This window comes from Aethalodelphis obliquidens, unplaced genomic scaffold, assembly GCF_003676395.1.
Source record: "Aethalodelphis obliquidens isolate GAN/ISIS:26980383/991018 unplaced genomic scaffold, ASM367639v1 scaffold7, whole genome shotgun sequence".
Lineage (NCBI taxonomy): Eukaryota > Metazoa > Chordata > Mammalia > Artiodactyla > Delphinidae > Aethalodelphis > Aethalodelphis obliquidens.
In genome coordinates this window covers 68,037,340-68,059,629 of record NW_020837951.1, presented here as the reverse complement: position 1 = coordinate 68,059,629, position 22,290 = coordinate 68,037,340, and the positions used below count along the sequence as shown (strand labels likewise).

Here is a 22,290-nt window from a genome sequence, read left to right as displayed (position 1 = left end):
GACATTATGTCTGTTCAAAGCTTAATCCTCAAGAGACCCAGCAGGCTTCCCCTCATTCTCTTGTAATCTGCCTAGACCCTACGTGAGTAAGTCCAGGCCAGATGGCGGGAGGATGAGGCATGTGGAGAAGAGACGAGCCATCCTAGCTGAGAACCCCCAGACCAGCCAGCCCTGACTGACCCCGCAGCTGGCCACAGACCCTGAGTAAATTCAGCGAAGACCAGAAGAACTGGCCAGCTGAACCCGGCCCAAATGGTTGACCCAGAGCCGTGTAAACTAAATACGTAGTTTTTGTTTTAAGCCACTGTGTTTTGGTGTGTTTGTTACAGAGCCAGAGCTAACTGATACATGGAGAGGTGTATGCACGTTTTATTTATCTTGATGTCTCCACCCAGCATGGTGCTTGGCACAGTGTGGCACTCAATAAATAAATGATGAATAAGTGAATGAAGAAATGCACAGATTATTGTGGCTGGGCAGTGATTAGCCTTTAAATGCTTCACTGTTCTGTGTACCGTGGAATAAAACATCATTCTTCCTTGGGCTATATTAATAGGAACATTTCGGAACGCTGCCTTTTTGATAGCAGCAATGTCTCTGTTATTAAGTAACAGATAGGAAACTGGGTACCTTCTGCTCTGAAGTCTGAGGCACATGCCTATAATTCTCTAAAGAGCTCAAACCATTAAGTAATTACTTTTTGAAACTGCATTCTCTAGAAATCCACTTCTTTAACCTATCTGCAGAGCAGCCCTGAAAGGCAGACTCTCCCCACATCACAGAAATGAGCCCCCTGTGGTTTGTTCCCTTCCACAGAATTACTGCCTACATCTACTCAGGGACATAATCAGAGGCTGTGAGAAATGGAGTGAGGTATCTGAGCGTGCTTGCATGCCACCTCCAGATTCTGACAGTCACCAACCCACTGTTCATAAAAGAGTCAAGTCCATACAGACCTGGTAAGAATTCAGGGCTCCAACTAACATCCAGGCAGGTGGCATGTGGGCATCAGGATCCATGAAGAAACCCAAAAACAATATTAAAGAATGAAAAAATAGGATCTTAGGAAATATCTTCACTGCATATTTGCTACTATACTTAATGTTCATGAACTGTTAAAGTTGCCAAGAACAAAGACAGAATTCATGTAACATAACTGCTCAGTGTGACAACAGGGCTTTGCTATTATTGCTGTGTGATGATTTGATTTAATTCTTTTACCACCTGTCTGTATTTGTAATATCTGTGAGATCTTCATTTATACCTTAGGTCTTCACTTGGATGGAACCTACCATTTGTACGTTAACATTTGTTACTAGGATTCTTTTATCATTGGCCTGTAACAGAGTAGTACATGTCTCCTGAAAAACATCATGAAGGAAGACACAGAAAAGATAACATCTGGATCTTCTTGGAAGAGCTTAATAATGCATAGCTCAGGACCTCTTGAGCCTGCTTAGGAAGGAAGGGTGTGGAGAGGTCATGCCCATCATCCAATATGTGCATATGTACACAGGGGGACATGCTTCCTAAGGTAGCTTCTAGTTACAGAAAAGGTTAGAGGAACAGTGGGTAACTGGAGACGCATCTTGAAAAGGGCATGTGCTTTGGGAACAGATCAAGGCTCAACTCTGCTATTAAACCTAGAAATTCCTCTTCTAGGAATCTAGTCTACAAGTACACAAAGAAGGATATTCAAGGATAGTCACCACAGCATTATTTTTTACAAAAACTAGAAGAAAACTGAAGTGTCCACTAGTAGGAGATGTGGTTGAATAAACATGGTATGTTTCTTCAGTGGATCACTACGTAGACCTTAAAAGGAACGGAGCATTTCTAGTTGTGCTGCTATGGAAAGAACCTAGTTGCGTTACTATTAAGTGAAAAGAACGAAGTGCAGGAAATTGTACATGTCGGGCTCCCATCTATGTGCAGGCAGGGAAAAAAAAATCGCATCAAGATACACAAGAAACTGTCAATCATGTTTCTATGTGGAGAGTGGGACTAGATTAGAATGTTTTTTCCTAGTCCAGGACTAAGAATGAGACTTTCTCTTCCTCATTTCCCCTTTTGTTTACTGTTAGAATTCTTCTCGTGTGTGTACACTATTTTTGCAACTGAAAAATAAAATCCTACCTCTGTCACGTAACAACTACAGTAGATTGCAGAAGTGGACATGACCCTCCATCCCACCCCTCCCGGTATTCAGGCCCCTTTGCAATATGACCGTGCAGCTCCTCCCAACAAAGAATAAGTAAGGTTTAGTTCACCATCCCTTGAATCCAGGCAGGCCTCATGCCTTGCTTTGGCCAATAGATTATGGCAGAAGTGACAGTACTAGTTCCAAGCCTAAGTATCAAGAGGACTTGCATCCATCCAGCCTTCCAAGCAAAATCCTACCAGGCTGCCATATGAACAAGCCCCAGCTATCCTGCTGGAGTATGAAAGAGATCATGTGATGAGTTGTGTCCTACTCCCAACACCCCAGCTGACAGCCAAATAATCTCTAGAGTTGTGAGCTACACACATGGTGGCTGATCTAAGCCACTAGTTTTGGCGATGACTTGTAACATAGCAGAAGTTAACCAGTATTCCAACCATGTGACCTTGGGAAGAACGTTTCCTCTTCTGTAAAATGGGAATAACTACACCAACTACATAAGATTTTTGCAAAAGTTTAGGTGAGATTATGTATAGAACACACTCAGATTTCCCCTTCCCCATGCCCAGTAGTAGAATATGAATCTTGAAGGATGGAACAGAAAGGAGGTACCGTGGCACAGGCCTGGAGCTGGAAAAGCCAGAATCAAGGGGTGTGTGTGTGTGTATGGACAGGCTTGGAACACTGAGTAAGGTCTTCTTGGTTGGCTCCTATAGAAAGAGCTGTCGGCCCAGGGACCGGACAGGCAAGTCTATGCCCTTAGACCACCTCCTGACAGACTCAGAAATGGAGAGAAGGCACTGCGATGTTTCTAAGCAGGACCACCCAGGAGGTCAGCGTGAGGAAAGGGTTACAAGATTCCTAACAGTAGTCCTTCCTTCAGCAGGATTAGCAGCTGTGGCAGCTATCACAGCTCGCAGCCCCTCACCCATTATGTTAGGTGCCTGCAGGTACAGATGCACCAGAGGGTCTCTCTCCTTTGGAGCACAGTATTCAGGGGTTACCTCTGGTCATAAAGTCACATTACTCGCCAAAGCCTGCCAACGCCGTGGGATTTCATGTAGTGGCCACGGAAGATCCAGCCTCCCTCAGGCCATTCCGAGTAGGGAGCTCTGAGCTGCCCTGCTCCCTTGGATGATTCCAGAGGAAAAGTTCTCTCCCTCAGAGGAGCCCTGGGGAGCAGCTCTTGGGGTCTTGGAACAACAGAACCAATTAAGCTTAAGACACAGGAAAGAAAGCCTGCCTGGGCCTGCGCAGTCTTCCACCAGAGTGAGGCCTGAGGAAGAGCAGAGAGAGGTTGGCCCAGCCTCTCTGCAGAGAAAAGACCTTGAGAACTAATCATTCACCCCTGCAGGGCACTCACAGAATACTGACAATGAGAGGACATCAGCCAGCTGCCCATCATGGGGGATGGGGGATGCGGGACTGCCAGGGAGTGCTAGGCACCTATCTGTCCTACAGGTTCTGTACCAGGAATTCTAGCCCATAAGGTAGGCCAAGTGAAAAGGCAGAAGGAGTGTGGAAAGAGCATCCTAAGCAAAAGGAAGAGTATGGAGAAGAGCCCAGAGACAAAGGGCCTGGAACGTTATGAATAGTTGGGAGTGGCTGGAGCTCACAAGCATGTGGGCCATGGCCCTGACAGGTAACAGCACACAGAAAGTGGGGTTGGGGGCGTGGGAAGACTGTCCTAAAGAACTTGAATTTCATTCTGAAGGCGATAACTATCTTTTTACTTTCAAGTGGAGAGAAGTAATTTAGCACAGAGCCTAGCAGGTAGTAAACGCTCAGTTATTGTTAGATGGATGAATTAAAGAAGAAATGAGGGGCTTCCCTGGTGGTACAGTGTTAATTAAGAATCCGCCTGCCAGTGCAGGGGACACGGGTTCAAGCCCTGGGCAGGGAAGATCCCACATGCCATGGAGCAGCTAAGCCCATGCACCACAACTACTGAGCCTGCACTCGAGAGCCCGCAAGCCACAGCTACTGAGCCCGAGTGCCACAACTACTAAAGCCCATGTGCCTAGAGCCTGTGCTCCGCAACAAGAGAAGCCACTGCAGTGAGAAGCCTGCGCACCACAGCAAAGAGAAGCCCCTGCTCGCCGCAACTAGAGAAAGCCCGCACGCAGCAATGAAGACCCAATGCAGTCAAAAATAAATTAATTTAAAAAGTATTAAAAAAAAATGAATCTGGGTCCTACTAAGCCCTCAATTTCAGCAGTCTGTTAAACTGGGGTAATTCTCCATTTTTCATTATAAAAACAGCTACCATTTACTGAATACTTATAAACAAGTACTATCTCACTGACTCCAAAATGTAGCTGCACATTGGAATTAGCTAGGGAAATTTTTTGTAAATATTGATGGATGGCTCTCACAACCAGAAATTTTGACTGAACGTATCTAGGTGCTGCTCAGCAATGGGATTTTTGAAACTCTTCCAGTGATTCTAATGTGCAGCCAAGTTTGAAACCCATGGCCCTGTGTCTCATTTAATTATCACAGCACCCTCACGAGGCAGACTCTGTCATTATCCCCGTCGTGCAAAACTGTTGTGCAAATACCCCTGTTAGAACATTGCATGATCCGAGCATTTGTGAAAGAAAGGGAGATTGTGTCCATAAGTCAGGGTAGAGTTTATCAGCTGTTAGGTTTGCTCAAAGTCTTAGAGGTGAGACTCGTGCAGGTGTAACACAGACGATGCAGGACAGGCAGGGCGAAGGCCTCTACATTCCTGGACCGGAACAGTACGAGCCAAAAAGGGACAAAGAGGAAGACCATGGCGATTCAGCTGAGGAAGGAGAGAAGAGTTAATGCTGACAAACGCTTTGCATTCTCCTGTCATTACAAGCAGCTGCCTGCCCTTTTAATAATTCTTTTGTCTTCTCCAGAAGGACAAAACACATTCTACATAGAGAGACTTCTGTTAGCAGCTGCAGGAGTTGGTTTCAAAGGCAAGAGGGGAAAAGTATGAAAGACAAATTTTAGTGATTTTTTTCCCTTAAATTTGTTGAGCTAATGTGATAAGGAGAGAATATGTATTACTAATGTATTATTAAATCAAGTAGCAGCTGGTTCTCTAAGACAGGGACAGCATTAAACAGCACGCCAGTCACCACAGCAGATGTGGCCTCTAGGGGGCTGAGGGTAGGGAAGCTTCTTCAGTTCCGGAGTTGCCCAAGATCTAGCTCTCCCCAATAATTTTTCTTAGATTCCTCCTGCATTCATTAGGCCTCCCTCGGTTTTAAGTAACAAAGCCAAGCTTGATGTCGAGTCAGCAAAAATTTATTAAAATGTCACAGGAGGGCTTCCCTGGTGGCGCAGGGGTTGAGAGTCCACCTGCCGATGCAGGGGACACAGGTTCGTGTCCCGGTCCGGGAAGATCCCACACGCCGCGGAGCAACTAAGCCCGTGCGCCACAACTACGAAGCCTGTGCTCTAGAGCCTGCGAGCCACAACCACTGAAGCTCACACGCCACAATTACTGAAACCCGTGGGCCTAGAGCCCGTGCTCTGCAACAAGAGAAGCCAGCGCAATGAGAAGCCCATGCACCTCAACGAAGAGTAGCTCCCGCTCGCCGCAACTAGAGAAAGCTTGTGCACAGCAGCAAAACCCAATGCAGCCAAAAATAAATAAATAAAAATAAATCTTAAAAAAAAAAATTCTACCTTTAAAAAAAAAAAATAATAATAATAAGTAAAATGCCCTGAGGTGAGAAAGGGGTTGACAGATTTGAAGAGCTGAAAGAAAATGACTGTGACTACAGTTAGCGAGTGAGAGGCAAGTGGCGCAAGATGAGAAGGGAGAGGTGATGGGACCTGATTCTGTAGGGTCCTGGAGGCCACAGAAAGGAATTTGGATTTTTTTTTCTAGGAACAGTGAGCAACGACAGTAGATTTAAAGCAGGGGAGTGGCATGACGTAAAGTGAGTTTTAAGATCACAGATTGTTGCAATGTAGAGAGTAGATTAGATAAGGGGGCAAGACAGGAGGCGCATTAAGAGGGCATTGTGGTGGTCCAGGCAAGAGAGTGCTGGCTTGGGTGACAGTGGTGGCAATGCCGGTGGAGATCTAAAGTGGGTTCAAGAGCTGTTATGATAGTAGAATCAACCAGACCTGCTGATGGCTTGATGGGTGGCAGGGGGCTGCAGGATGGAAAAGGTTGGGTATCCAAGAAGAGAAGGATTGGATACATGAGTCTGTAGCTCAGTACAGCCATCAATATACGGAAGACAATTAACTAATGGGACCAGATGGGGTCACCAAGAAAGAGTATAAAAGAAAAAACAAAAATGGAGGGTCTAGGAACATGCCTTAACAAACACCACCATTTAGAACCGGGGTTGGCAAACTTTTCTATAAAGGGCCACATGGTGATATTTTAGGCTTTCTGGGCCATGCCATTTCTGTCACAACTTTGCCACCGTAGCATGAAAGCCACCATACACCATATGTAAACAAGTGAACATGGCTGTCTTCCAATGACACTTGAAATTTGAATTTTGGATTATTCTTCTCTTTTTGTTTCTTTCTCTTTAATCCATTTAAAAGTGTAAAAATGTATACCTTACTCATAGAGCACTACAATAACAGGCAGTGGACCAATTGGGTCCATAGGCCATAGGCTGCCAACCCCTGATTTAGATCAGAGAGAGAGGAAAGGGCCAACAGGTGAGAGCAGATGCACGGCCTTTGTGGTAGCATGAAGAGACCCACCCCAGCCCGCTCCAAAAGGGGAAAACCCAACAGTGATTCAAGGTTACCAGTTGGTAAGACAAAAAACGCCTAGAGCAGCTGCAGAAAACTTTAGTGGTGGCCTGAGAAAGGTCAGTCTCCCTGGATCCTTCCAGGACTAAGGGGGATTGGAAACCTCAAGCCCCCTTGTTCTGATTCTACTGGAATTTTGAATTTTGAGCCAGATGTGATTTCCATGACCAGGGCAATCACCCCCACATCCTTGATTCTTCTTATCCCAGTTGATGGAAAAAAGGACAAAGGAACTGGAATATATAAAATATTGTAAATCTGAGGCATTTTTCAGGAGAATCATAAAAGGAACCACTGAATATCGATGATCAGGATGTTAATGCTATTTAGGCTGTAGTAGGCAGAATTCTAAGATAGCACCTGCTGTGAGCTGAATTGCGTCCTCCCCACCCCCACGAGACTCATACGGTGAAATCCTAACCCCCAGTCAGAATGTGACCTTATTTGGAAATAGGGTCATTGCAGATGTTAAGATGAGGTCATGATGGAGTAGTGTGGGCCCCGCACCCGATATGACTGGTATCCTTATAAGAGGGGCGAATTTGGACAGAGACACACAGAAGGACCAATGATGTGAAGAAGGCACAGAGTGGAGGACGTTTCTACTTGCCAAGGAATGCCAAAGATGACCAGCAAACCACCAGGAGCTAGGGGAGAGGCATGGAAAAGATCCTTCCTCACAGTCCTCAAAAGGAACAAACCCTGCTGACACCTTGATCTTGGACTTCTAAACTTCAGAGCTGCAAGACAATAGATTCTGTTGTTTAAGCCACCCAGTCTGTGGTACTTGTTAGGGCAGTGCTGGGAAACTAACACAGTGCCCAAGATTCCTGCCCCCAGGTATCCACACTCTGCATAATCCCCTCTCCTTGAGTGGGAGTGGGACTTGTGCATGTGAAGGATATCACTCTTGTCATTATGTTATATGACAGAAGGGATTTTGCAGATGTACTTAAGGTCCTTAATCAGATGACTTTGAATTCATCAAAAGGGAGATTATCCTGAGCCCTTAAAAGGAATTGAGCCCTTCTCTGAGATGTTCAAAGCCTGAGAGTGTGAGTTCCTAGAGGAAAAGACAGAGTGTCAAGGGGCTGAGGGTAGCCTCTAGGAACTAAGAGCACCCTCGGCCAACAGGCAGCAAGGAAACAGGATCCTCAGTCCTTCAGCCACAAGGAACTACATTCTACCAACAACCCAAATAAGTATAAAAGGGAACACAGAGCTCCAGATGAAAAAGAAACCTGGCCGACACCTGATTTCGGTCTTAGGAGACCCTGAACGGGGAAGCCAGCTACACCATGCCTGGACCTCTGACCTACACAGCTGGGAGATAATAAATAGATGGTGTTGGAGACTGCTCATCTTACACTACTTTGGTTATGCTGCATTAGAAAAGTAACACATGTGCCAAACTATGAGAATAATAAAGTATTTTGAAAGAACCTAAATGCAATAGGGTGAGGGTTTTTTTTTTATAATGTTAATCATATATAGGAAAAATAAGAGTAGCAAAGCACTTTAGATTTCCAGAGTGCAATAGGGAAAAGCAAGTTTTCAAATATGCTAAAAGTAATTCTAATTGCCATCCATTGGTAAGGAGAACACAGATGAAAAGAGGCCTTATGAATCTAAGGAAGCATAATGAACCCACCTCCACACTTTTCAGGCTCCAATACACGTGTGGCTTCATAAAGACTGTTGAGGAGCAGAAGAAGAAAGGAATCTTCTTCCCATTGTTACTCACCCAGAAGCAATTAGTGCCAGGGAACAAAGAAAGCCATGTGCCTTCTTATTCTAAGGCTTGGGAGACTGGAGCCAGGTGGGAGAGGTAGGGACCCTGGGAGAGTCTGCCTCTTGGGAGTAATTTGACAGAAACCAGGTCTTCCATTGACAGTGGGCAACATAAACAGACTCATCCGTGGATTTCTAGGCCCAGCTTCTAAGTAGTCTTCCTGTCCTTCCGTGTCTATTTAATGCTTGACTGAGAGAATTGGGAGAGTTAGAAAACAAAGTAGCATTTATTGAGCACCTACCATGCATGGAGTACCGTACTAGATACTTTCACACTGTAATTTCAGTTAGCCCTCATGGCCATCTGTAGTAATCAGGGTTCTCCAGAGAAACAGAACCAATAGGGTGTGTGTGTGTGTGTGTGTGTGTGTGTGTGTGTGTGTGTGTGTTTTATAAGGCATTTGCTCATGCAGCTATGGAAGCTTGCAATTCCAAAATCTGCAAGGTGGGCTGGCAGCCTGGAGACCCAGGAGACCTGAAGTTCCAGCTCAACTCCAAAGGCCGTCTGCTTTAGAACCAGGAAAAGCCAAGGCTGTGATGAAGTTCAAAGGCAGTCTGCTGGAGAATTCTCTCTTGCTCAAGAGAGGCCAGTCTTTTTGTCCCGTTCAGACCTCCAACTGATGGATGAGGCCTACCCACATTGTGGAGGGCAATCTGCTTTACTCAAGGTTTACCAATTTAAATGTTAACCTCATCCAAAGTACCCTCACAGAAACAGCCAGAGTAATGTTTGACCAAATATATACCTGGGCACCCCTTGTCCCAGCAAAGTTGGCATATGACCATCACACCATCTGAAAGGTAGATACTGCCCTCAATTCCTCTAAGCCTCAGTTTCCTCATATGCAAAATAAGTGACATATCCAATGAAGTAGCTGGTTGGAGGTCAGTCTCTCTGACTTCAGTGTTGCAGCTGGGGTGAGTGTCATTAAATCTCACCAGGAGAGAAAGTTCAGTTCTCCCCCGGCTACATTAATAACACTCAAACTAGTAGTCAGTCAACTGGCAAGAGTTGAGCCCCGTCAGTAAGCTGAGCAATGAGTTGTCAGGAAACTAAAATCTCATCTTGGAGAGAAAATCAAAAGCAGCAAAATTGTGTGGCAGGTCTTATTTTCTCTCCTGTACAGGTGTTCGGGGAGTCGAATTGCTCCCATGAATCACACCAGAAGTGGGAGGTGGCGCAGGGACCAGGACCCATGTCTGTCCCCCTCTCCTGCTGCCAGAAATCTCTCTCTTCTACATTGACCACAGAGAAGATGAAGCGCTCAGACAGCAAGATGAGCACATACATCAAATGACTTTGTTTTATGAGGGGGATTGCCTACTGAGGTCCACCTAGGCAAGAGAGTACATACTCCAAAAGCCTCTTCTTTCAGCAGGATGTAGGCAGGAAGGATTCCCTTAGGACAACCAGACAAGGAATACAGCTTCCTGCTTCCTGGGTACATTTCCCTGACATCAACACATGATCTGGTGCCTCTACTGTGTTCCTGAGCCTGAGTTCCACCCCCTCCAGAAGCTGACTTCCTCTCCACCTCCAACCCCCTATTTGTCCCCAGACCCCCAACCTGGTGCCTGCCTTCTGCTTGGAGGTGGCTGTGTGGCCACTAGTGACACCTAGTGGCCAAGGTGGCGGCAGCAGCCAAAGAACCAGGATTCCTGGTTTTCCCTCCTGGGGGTAAGAGTAATAACGACTGTCCCTTGGGCAAAAGAAGCCCTCAAGGAGACTACGAGATTTCCCAGGAGGGAGGACACCTGTGCAAGAGACGAAAGAGAGGTGGGATAAGGGCTCAAAGTCATGTGGTTTGAATATTAAAAGGAACGTGACTTCATTTGCTGCTCTAAGCTGACCACAGTGCACCCATGTTGAAAAGCACAGAAAGGCTTTTCTGGTCAAGACTTCCAGGGTCTGACCCCTGTTTGAGCCTCCCTTCCTGTCCCTCCTCTGTCTATCTGCATTGTCCACTGTCCACCATGCTCGGTAGCCACCGGTCACGTGTGGCTCTTTAAATCAAATTAATCAAAATTAAAAACTCAGTTCTTCATTTGCACCAGCCGCATTTCAAATGCTCAATAGCCACGTGGGCCTGGTGGCTAACATACCAGACAGTGCAAGGCTATAGGGCATTTCCATCATCGTAGAAAGTTATAATGGAGAAATGCTGGTTCATAAGCTAGGAATTTTTTTGCCCAGGTGTCTTTAAATTTTTTTTCAGTTTTTCTTGGAAAGAAGAAAAAGCAGGAAACTGGATGGGACTATTTGTTATATACTTCATCAACAGGGAGGCAGAGACAGAGAAGGAACTGTCACAAATTTGTCTTGACCTGGGTTTTTTCCAGATGCCACATTACTGTGCGTCTCTCCCAAGAACATGAGCCGTGTAGGCATGTGTGTTTTAGGCTCTGTCTGTCACTGGAGGGTAAGACAAGGCATTCTCTCCCTTCTTGCTTTCTCTCCAAGAAAAATAACTTTTCCTGACAAAGGGTGCTTGGTGGAAATGTCTGGGGCCCTCTGATTTGGGATGAGGTAAGGCTCTTTTGGAACACAGACTAGCCAGGTTCTAAGGCAAAAAAGAAGTCCTGGGGAATTCCCTAGTGGTCCAGTGGTTAGGACTTTGCACTTCCACTGCAGGGGGTATGGGTTCGATCCCTGGTTGGGGAACTAAGATCCCACATGCCGCGGGCCACGGCCAAAAAAAAAGTCCTGAACCAGTGGCCATTAGACTTGCCACCAATATCTATCTAACCACCCCGCGGGGTCTCCAGGTGACTCTCTCATTCATTCACTCAACCAACATTTACCGAGCACCTAATATGTGCCAGGAACTATTCTAAGCTATGGGAATACAGCCACGAGCTAGACATAAACCTTCCCTGATGGGGCTTACATGGAGAGGGTGACCCACAATATAAATAATGGTGCCACATCTGTATGATGGGTGCAGGTCAGCCATGTAAGATAATAACTACAGCTGTCTCATTTTGAATTCCATAACCCCACCCCTGTTCCATACCAAGTGCTGAGCTCTCTGCTTGCCATAGACTAATGAATCCTCACAGCAGCCATGTTGGGTATGAGGATCGTTATTCTCAGCTTCCATATGTGCAAACACATTCAGAAGTAAATCAAGTTGCTCAAAGTCACCCCACTGGTTCAGGGATATGCCAGCATTCAAACCCTGGCCTCCTTGACTCCACTTGGCAGGAAGAAAGGATATGTGTTCAGGGCTTCCTTGGTGGTGCAGTGGTTAAGAATCCGCCTGCCAATGCAGGCGACCCAGGTTCGATCCCTGGTCCGGGTAGATCCCACATGCCACGGAGCAACTAAGCCCCTGTGCCACAACTACTGAGCCTGTGCTCTAGAGCCCACGAGCCACAACTACTGACCTGGTGAGCTACAACTATGGAAGCCTGCATGCTCTAGGGCCCGCGTGCCGCAACTACTGAGCCCGGGTGCTGCAATTACTGAAGCCCGCGTGCCTAGAGCCCATGCTCTGCAACAAGAGAAGCCACCACAATGAGAAGCCTACACACCGCAACGAAGAGTAGCCCCCGCTAACCGCAACTAGAGAAAGCCCACGCGCAGCAACGAAAACCCAACGCAGCCAAAAAACAAATAAATAAAATAAGATAATTTAAAAAATAAAAGAGCCTGCATAACTTGTGGGAGGTTTAAGACAATTATAGTGAGTCCTGGGATGGTCAGCAATCGGGAAGGACTTCACTTGTGCCCTGGTAGCAATACCCTGAAAGGCCACTAGATGGCAGTATTATTCCAGGAGTCTCTCCAGGTCCCTCCCACCCTGATGGCTAAGGTTTTCTTTGTTCACAAGCATCCATCTCTAGCCAGTGTCATATGTGTCAATAATGCCATTATGCATTTTCTGTCACCCCATGCCCCTAGCCTCACAGTTTGCCACTTTCCCACCACCGGCCTTAACACAAAAATAAACTCTACTGACTTTATTGCCATTTGCTACAATAACGTCTGGTCTCTGCTCGTAAAAGCAGTTGAATCAAATGTTTTAACGAGAAACATAAAACAAGCCAACAAAAACCCAGGTGAGGTTGATCTTTCCCTTTCGTGAGTTAATACTCAGAGGGTCACCAGGCCTGGAGGTGATCAGAGACAGAGGTGCCAACGTGAGATACAGATAACTCTTCAAACTGGGGAAAGGGGCTACCAGCCCCTATAAAGTGGGGCAAGAGGGGGCTGAGCCCCACCCGAGAGAGCAGAGGAGAAAAACCCAAATAGCATATTTAAAACATTTTTTTTAATTTATGGAAAAATTCAACAGTGCAAAAGGAGACAAAATAGTATCAGACCCAGATAGCATCTTAAGGAGTGGCTGAAACCATAAACCAGGAGAGGCTTGAGAAGAGGTGAATTCCAAATTTGTTCAACTCCTAAGGTGTAAGTTTCCAGCCCCCGGGGTCTGCCCCCTTCTGGCCCCTCATAATGGAAAGTCCTCACACGAGAAGGGCCCTGGGGTTGGTCTAGGAGGGCAGTCGGGAAAGTGGAGCTGTGGAGTTGCCAATTTCATCACCAGAAAGGATGTGAGTCCTGGCTTTGTGTCCTGTCACACAGTTCTTCATCTGGGTGGCTTCTAGGGACATCTGAATACCCAGAAAATTCTATGTCTGGGCATTTTCCAAGACCCACTGCTTACAGCAGATTATCAAAGACCTCTGTGTCCACCCCTCATCCCCTCACCCTGGCCAGAAAAGAAGGCTAAAAAAAACCACTGCAATGATACTAATACTGCTGAGCCAGTCTTCCTCCTCTGATAGTCCTGTTATTCTTATAAATATGATTGCCTATGAATCCCTTAATTTTAAAAAAAACAGTCACAGGAGGGACTCCCCTGGTGGTCCAGTGGTTAAGACTCCATGCTCCCCATGCAGGGGGCCCGGGTTCAATCCCTGGTCAGGGAACTAGATCCCTCACGCATGCCGCAACTTAGAAGTCTGCATGCCGCAATGAAGATCCCGCATGCCGCAACTAAGACCCAGCACAACCTAATAAATAAATATTTTTTTAAAAAAATGGTCACAGGAAATTAAGAAAAACAGGTAGATACAGAATTTTCCTGCTAAACTCATTTACTATGTTATATTGTTCTATGATCTTCCTTCCAGTGACTGGATGAACTACAGCTTAGGTGAGTTGTTTTCTATATTTGAGATTTTATATCCACATGACATAATTATAGAACTTTCAATAAAAATAAACTGCCTGTGGGTACGTCTATACTGGAAATATGTAGGTGTATTCATTTCACAGCTCTGAGAAGAAACCAACAATTAACTACACTAATTTTGTTTACTAACAATGATATCCAAATTCATTAATAACTGAATTTGAACAAATGCACTTTACGATCCATTAAATGTATTTCTCACTGCAGCCGCTGCAGAAATCATTTTGGAAATAAACACAAACATATACGTATTCACAGAAAATACCACTTATAGCTTTAATATCAAACATAGCTATCACAGTCAGTTCAAAAAAAGGGCATAAAGTGCAAAAGCTCCATTTCAAAAGGCCTTGAATTACTCCCAAAGTAATGGAGATGAAATGCTACCACAGCCCGTGGGCCTACCACCCATATACAGCACACCCTATATGAAGGACAGAACAAGGTATATATCTGAAAATACTCTATTTGCTCTGATTACATATTGTGGTTACATCGCCTTAAATCTGGTTTAACATATAGGGAAAGACACAATTCAAACAATTAGTCCCTTAGAGTAGGGGTCATTAAAAAAAAAAAAAAAAAAAACATCTGTAGGAGAACGATGTCTATAAAATCCATTGAGAATCCCAACCTGGCCCGAGACTCCTCTTTGACCGGCTGGGTCAGCAGGACCCAGGCAAAGAGCTGGCTATTAAAGGTTCCAAGTTCATTTGGGGAAAAGGAGCTATGAGGGGGGCTCTGGCCAGGCAAGCTTCAGCCCTCACCTGTCCCCCAGAGATGGCCCCATGTCAGCCCCGAGGGATACAGAGCCAGGGAAGGATCACATCCCAGTTTTGGAGCCTTCGGTATGGCAGCAGCTCATGTAAGCATAATGAACTAGTAAGAAGTTTTTACACACCTGAGAAATCCAATAAATAGAAGACGTGATGGTATTTTTACAAAGCCTGTGCTTGATGACCATCAAGGTTAGTCCCCCAACAGAACAACTCTGATCCACAATTCATGTTTTATAGGCACTCTTCAGAAGGACAGGCACAGAGTTCCCCCAAAAGGTAGCCTATTACCAAAGAGATGTAGATATCTCATCCCCAAACACCTGCAATATAGTCACTGAAGTGCTTGTTTTACATTATAATAATAAAGGGGAGAAAATATTTTCTAAAAATCATCAAACACTATAAAACAAGAATCATTAACTTAAGTGATCACTTGGTAAATTAATGTTTTTTAATATTCTAAATCCAGTTCCTGCTGGGTATCTCTCTTAGGCAAATTCTAACCAGAACAAATATCTAATAGCCATGCTGAGGAACCGCCGTGACCTAACTCCTAAATGTCAAATCTCCACTTCCCTGAATTATCAGGGGGGAAAAAAAGGATTCTTGATTTCACATCAATTAATGAAATGAGCTATGCACTTTTTGAAAATCTGAAAACATCAAAACCTGTAGAACCATATATTTAACAGCTATTTTCTATGACTTGTCCATCTAAGTGCAGAAGCATATCAAAAAGCAGAATTCAGTTCATTATTTCTTAGGGCCCATTCATGTGAGGCTCGATTAAAAGGGAAGGCTCAGTAGTAAGTCTTAGAATCCAGTGATGAACACTCAAGAGCATAGCTAACTCTCGTATATCCCAAAACCTGCTCTTCAGGAAAAATATACAACTGGCATTTATATTCCATTCAAGGTACAAGATCAACTGTCAGCTCTAAAAGACATCAATGGACAACTATATTAGGGAAAAAAAGACAAGAAGGAAATATATCAAAATATATTAACAATGGTTGTCCTTGAGCTATAGAAATACACATTACTTTATTTCTTCTCCATCAACTTTTCTTAATATCCCCATTTTCTTTAAAATGCATGTAGTGCTATGAGCACTATGAATACAAATGTAAATATACATGATGCCATAAACCTAACTTAAAGTAAGATTGGTATATTCCTACTCTTTTTAAAATTTTGTTTATTTTATTTATTTTTGTCTGCGTTGGGTCTTCGTTGCTGCACGTGGGCTTTCTCCAGTTGCAGCGAGCCGGGGCTACTCTTCGATGCGGTGCTCAGGCTTCTCATTGCGGTGGCTTCTCTTGTTGAGGAGCACGGGCTCTAGATGCGCGGGCTTCAGTAGTTGTGGCACACAGGCTCAGTAGCTGTGGCACACAGGCTCAGTAGTTGTGGCGCACGGGCTTAGTTGCTCCGCAGCATGTGGGATCTTCCTGGACCAGGGCTCGAACCCGTGTCCCCTGCATTGGCAGGTGGATTCTTAACCACTGCGCCACCAGGGAAGCCCTATTCCTACTCTCTTGATTTACCATCCCACGCTGGCAAGCATAGTGATTTCTGTTCAAAAGCAAAGTCTTGTCTTCCTCAAATATACCCCATTCCACACTTTTTTCTCAGTCTTCATCTCATTAAAACCAATCTCTAGAAGGGCATTCTGTTTTTCATAACAAAAGCATTCTCTCCGAAACTCAGTCATTTGTCTTGTAGGAGAAGCAGAGAAATAGTCCTGTGAGTTAGTGTACTTACTTCCTTACTTCCAGCAGAGTCACATTGTATCCCTATTTCCAAAGGTCACTCAGAACCTTCCGGAAGGGCAATGTCAAAGCCTTGGGGGCTGGAGGTGGTGTTTCCCACGGAACACACCCTTCATTTCATAGGGAGAAACGGTCCCTCCTTAATGGTTAGGACAATGCTCCCATCACTGAGGGGCTTTCAAGACAGAAATTAAACCTCACACACACACAAAACATTTCCTACACTCTCTGCTTCTCCTTATTTACTTTTTCCCACTAAAAGAGCTGGGCTTAAAATACAACAAACTCCCTACTTGGAGCATTTTTATATTGCAGGATGGAGGAGATGAGAATCCGTGCCTGGTGGGTCAATCTGGATGGTCTGACGTTTCCCTTTAAAGAAAATTCTAGACTTGAAACCCAAAGGACTTAAGAGCAGTTTTTCCAATTCTGTTCCACAAGCCACCTAGGTCTCATATGGGTACATTAAAGATTCTGAGTATCTAATTCAAATACCGTTTTTTAAACTATAATAAAGCAACATGTACACTCATTCAATACCAAATTTTTCTACCTTGGAAACGACCAATTTGTTAATTTCCATTTTCACTGTCTTTTATATTATTCACGAAGTGCTATAAGTTCAACCTCGAAATAAATTTAAGCTAATAAAATACAAATTATTTCACACATTAGGTCTCCATAAAGATTTCTTACTGCAAACAGGGTTCTGCTGCTAAAATAATTTGAAAACCACAGAAGTAGAATAAAGTCACTCATTTCTAAAGTCTAAATTCAGTTGCTTCTTGGACTTTTCGCCTGCAATTCTGTGCAAATTTTAACCAGAGTACGAGTTCCCGGACAAGCCAAAAACTGCTACTGCACAACTCTTAAATACTTAGGACAGTGACATGATTCCCATCCACACAAGAAGGACACATCTGTTCTGCCCTCTCCCGTGATGGAATGTTGCAAAGCAAGAGATGCCTGAGTTAGAATGAGTATCCCTGAGGTCACGAATTCCCACCTCGCACCTTGAAGACATATGCAGAGTCTCCCATTCAGCCCAGTGAAGAAGACAGCAGTTGCAGCCAGTGTCACTTTAGGTGAGAACTCAGAAGGCAAGAGATTTGCCCTGCTGCACCCAAAGCAGCCAGTGTGTAGTTAAGGCCAGCACTTAAGAAAAGCACGTGGTCAAACGCCGGCGCGGAGAAACCATAGGAAGCACCTCATACTGTGAGGATACGGAGTGTAATTCCCACAGTAAATATCAAAGACAGAAGCGGCAAGATTCTTGAGGATAATTTCCGGAATAGGACAGCATACAGGAGGCTTCCAATGAGAACAACTTCTAAAACTTCATGTTTGCTCCAGTTTGAACCAGGACCCCTACCACGATTGTCACAGGCCGTTGGCAATGTCACAGAGGTCAAGCAGTAAAGGGGTGGGTCTCTGCATGGAACGCTCATAGCTAGTCTTCTCTTTGTGTGTTGGAGGGTACTGGGCTGGGGGGCGGGGACCGTGTCAGCATTTAAAACTTGTGCTTATCTTCAAGAACGGCGCAAAGTGGAGTGTCGTTTTTGGCATACGCGGAGGGTTTTTCTTGTTAGCTTCACCCTGATCTGAAGTCAAGTTCCCATCTCTCAGAAGAGGTAGCAGGAAAAGGATGCACACATGTATGTAAACCCTGGGTTACGGAGAGATGCAAGGGGGGAAACCAGCCTCCTTAGCCGCGAGCCCTGTGTGTGTTCCATTTGTTTGCTTTCGTTTCAGGACAGTTTCCCCAAATGAAAATCTCTGGCCTCTTCCGTCATACAGTCAGAGGGTCTTGTCGGGCGCAGGATTTGTCTGTCAAGGGAGGGTCCGCTCCGAGAGCACATGGGAACGGTGGGATCTGGAGCAAACTCTCACCAGGAAGCGAGGCGTGTGCAGCGCTGGGTCCCCCACGGGACGGCTCTGCCATCACCATAAAGGACGCAGCCCAATGAGCACTGCAGCTGGAGGTGACACTGAGAAGACACACCTAGTGCCCCTCGGCCCTCTACTTCCCATCTTTGGGAAAGGGGAAGACACCCGCTGCTCCCCGGGCACCGTGGAGTCCTGGCGGTCCACAGACACACTAGTTAGAACCCAAGGGCACTGAATTTTTAAAAGACAGACCCCCCCCCCCCGACTCTGCGAACCCCGCTGGCTGTCTCTGCTGGCAGATGAAGTTTAGGTGCGTGAGAGAAGATAAGCAGAGAGGCCAGCCACTGCCTCGCCATCACGTGATCTTGACGGGTGATTTCTTGTTGGCGCACAGAAGGGACACGTAGGGGACACCGATAAAGGCCCATCTCTCGCTGGGCCAAAACTTGATGACGGGACCTTGCTCGGGTATCTCGGAGGCAGCATCAAAGTAGGCGAAGCACACGCAGCCCAGGTAGGCGGCCAGGCAGATGAGGATATGCCTGCGATGGAGACGTGGCGGCGTGAGAACTGAGAAAACCCGACGCAAGTAAGGCTGTGCTTGGGCCCGTTCCTCCCTCCGGCTAACCTGCCTCTCCTGGATGCAAAGACAGGCAGGGGCCTCCTTTAAGTAAGAAGGGGTGAGGTTGCCCAACAATCCCTGGAATAGCAGAATGGTAACTCCTGAGCCAACAAAGCCTCTTTTGGAATGTTCTAAAACATTCCAGCTTGGTAACAGGAAAAACCTGCAAATGCCTTTGGGGCTCAGCCGACCAAGGCCCCAGGATTTAAAACAGAGGCACTAATGTGATATCACTTATATGCAGAATCTTAAACAAACAAACAAAAAGAACTTGTTCACAAAACAGAAACAGACTCACAGACTTAGAGAACGGAACGTTTGGTTCCCAGGGAGGAAGAAGTGGGGGAAGGATAGACTGGGAGTTGGGATTGACATGTAAATAAATTGATGAATGAATTAAACTAAAAAAACAAAATAAATAAAACAGAGGCACTAAGGAAATAACCGCTGAGCATGTGGAACTAGTCCCCTCACCCTTCTAGCTTTAATAATCGGCTGTACATATCTGACGCCCTTCATTAGGAATAATTTTATACTGATTCATCTGCTTTTGCACTTTAGTAAGGGAACTCTTTTATTACTATTATTAAATTCACTGTGCCTGTAAAAAGTTTTCATATTGATCTTTATCATGCAAGGGACCATTTAAAGGCATGTAATCCTACTTTTGTACCTTATACTGAAACTTAACTCCAGATGAATTAAAGACTTAAAATACATTTAAAGACATAATTAAAGAAAATATTTTTATAAACTTTGGTGGGGGAAGGCTTTCTTAGGATGACACAAAGTTCAGAAACCCTAAAGGGAATGGCTGTGAGAGCCACATGTAATGCACGTCTCTACATTTAAAAACGCATGGAATAAAGATGGCTGTAAGAGTACTACCAGTTTGCTTAGTTGAGAACAGTGTCATTTAAGGGATGTCACAGTCACACTGTAATGCATACAGAGGGAGAGAAAAAAAAAAACCTAAAGGAAAAGACTGACAGATGTGAGAACATGAACATTTTAAGCCAGTATGACACAAAATATCATTAACATACTGAAAGGTAAATGGGAAACTGGGGGTAAATATTTGCACCATGTGACAAAGAATTAAAATCCCTATCTTACAAAGAACGAAAAGACTAATCATCTCATAGGGTGTCTGGGATTAGCTTTAAATAATCCGGGTGTGGGTGGGTAGTGGGTGAAGGTGGCATGAATGAGATTGGCCTCACGTAGATACTACTGAAGCTAAGTGTTGCCTACCTGGGGGCCTGTACTTTTGAAAATGTTGCAAGTGTGCCCAATAAATGGCCTATAGGTAGTAAACAGTAATGACTGTCTCCTATGTGTCAGGCACTAGGTGCTGGATATAAACTTTTAAAAATGGAAACACTCCACAGGGATGATAAAGAAACTTAAAAGGCACGTTTCAAAAGAGGAAAGATATAGTAATTTTACATTTGAAAAGATGCCCAACAAAATACTAATTTTTTAAAAAGACATGAAAATAAAATCTTTTCAGGTTAACAAAGACTTTTTTTTAAAGTTACTAATATCCAGTATATGTGAAAGTGTATCTTACAGATACACTTTTACTATCTTACAGATTTTAGTAAAAAGTGTTAGTTGATATAATATCTCTGGATTTGGCAACGTATTATAATTTAACCTAAGGACACAATTCAGGCATATGAACAAATACAGATGTTCATTACCAATTATTTGTAAAAGCGGAAAGTTAGAAATAACCTAAGTATCCATTAATAGAGAGGTTGGTAAATGAATTATAAAGCATCCATATTGTGAGGTATTAACTGGACACAAACTGCTGAAGATAATATAAACGCACTGGTAAGGAAAGCGGTCTATGATCTAATATTTAGTTTAAACAACAAAAGAAGGACCCATATGCATCATGTAGAGAATGATGTTATTTTTGCTTTTAAAAGGAGAATTAGAGAACTATGTATATAAAGTACCTGGAAGGATACACTTCAGGCTGTTAACAACTGTTCTCTCTCTTTGGTGGACAGAATTATGAAAGTCTCTCTTTCTATACTTACCTATTGTTTAAATTTGTTATAATAAATAAATATGTCACTTTACAACTGGATGAAAAAAGGGTTCAACTTTGTTTCTGTTTTTATTTTGAGGCCACACCACACAGCATGTGCGATCTTAGTTCCCTGACCAGGGATCAAACCTGCGCCCCCTGCAGTGGACGCACAGAGTCTTAACCACAGGACCACAGGGGAAGTCTCAGAAAATGGTTCAACTTTGGGGGAAAAAAAAAAAACAACCTCAGAAAGTACACCAAATTTAGAAACAAATTAAGTTGGAATCCAAGTTATTACAGTCGACTTTTTGAATTTGACTTAAATCACTGTATGATAAGGGAGCTTGGATCGATTAAAAACGTACTATATCTTCAGTGAGAGCCTATTTACACAGGTGGATACATTTATCAAAATTTACCAGACTACACAGTTAAAATCTGTGCATCTGATCATTCCCAGGAAGAAAACCACTGGATTTCCTCCTCGGCTTTCTGAGTACGGGATTCTGCGTGCTGTTTTGTAGCTTTCTTTTTCTTAAGTGTATCCTGAGCCTTCTAAGCTGCAGATGCTCCAATTCCCCATTACTGAGCTCCTAGACTGGTTTGTTGCCACCAGGTGGGTGATCCTGAACAAAGCCAAAGACACTGTCCCTAGGTGACCTGTGAGGCCCAGGCTGGTCACTCAGGCTCAAAAGGCGTGCTTGGTCCCCATTCAGAACCGTCCTATCCCCACATCACATCTGTCCCAAGCCTTCGCCACCTTCCCCCACCCTAGAGATCTAGCTAGAGCTCAGGTTACGGATTCAAGTTCCGAGCTCCTTTCTGCTTTAATAATGGAACTAGAGGTGAGAGACCACAGACATGAAGCACAGTTAGGTCTGTTTGTTCCGGTTAAGCCTGCTCCCTGGAGCTGTTTCTGCTTTTTCTATCGCTTCTGAAATGTCTGACAGTCTACTTGAGGAGAGGAGGCACCCAGGCTCAGCTCTGTCCCCTGTGTACATCTGCGCCCCGCGCAGGGAGAACGGAGTGACAGCGAGGGTAGACCCTGCCTGGTGACCACCCACCCCACCACGAGCGGGGCTCACCACACGCAGTGCAGGTAGGGAAAGTGGAAGGACGACAGCAGCTCACAGAAGGCCCGGTCACTGATCCAGCAGAAGAGGGCGAGGGTCCACCAGAGGCCCGAGAAGAGGCCCAGCTTAAAAACGCGCACGTTGTCACACCTGCCCAGGGATGCAGAGAACAGCTCGTGTCAGTCCTGGCTCCTGT

At 44.8% G+C, this 22,290-nt stretch overlaps 1 protein-coding gene across 2 annotated transcripts in view; it reads right to left on the bottom strand.

The window, feature by feature from the left end:
- Positions 1–22,290, bottom strand: part of ACER2 (alkaline ceramidase 2) — a 93,451-nt gene that overhangs the window by 46,357 nt on the left and 24,804 nt on the right. The window contains exons 5-6 of one of the 2 annotated variants that reach the window (XM_027105944.1): positions 22,107–22,244; positions 17,697–18,894 (exon numbers count right to left, since the gene is read on the bottom strand). In XM_027105944.1, the coding sequence (XP_026961745.1) occupies positions 18,708–18,894; positions 22,107–22,244 (325 nt within the window). In that variant the 3' untranslated portion in view covers positions 17,697–18,707. Of the gene's footprint in view, positions 1–17,696; positions 18,895–22,106; positions 22,245–22,290 lie in introns of those variants that run through there. The other variant, XR_003432680.1, reaches the window with a different exon arrangement.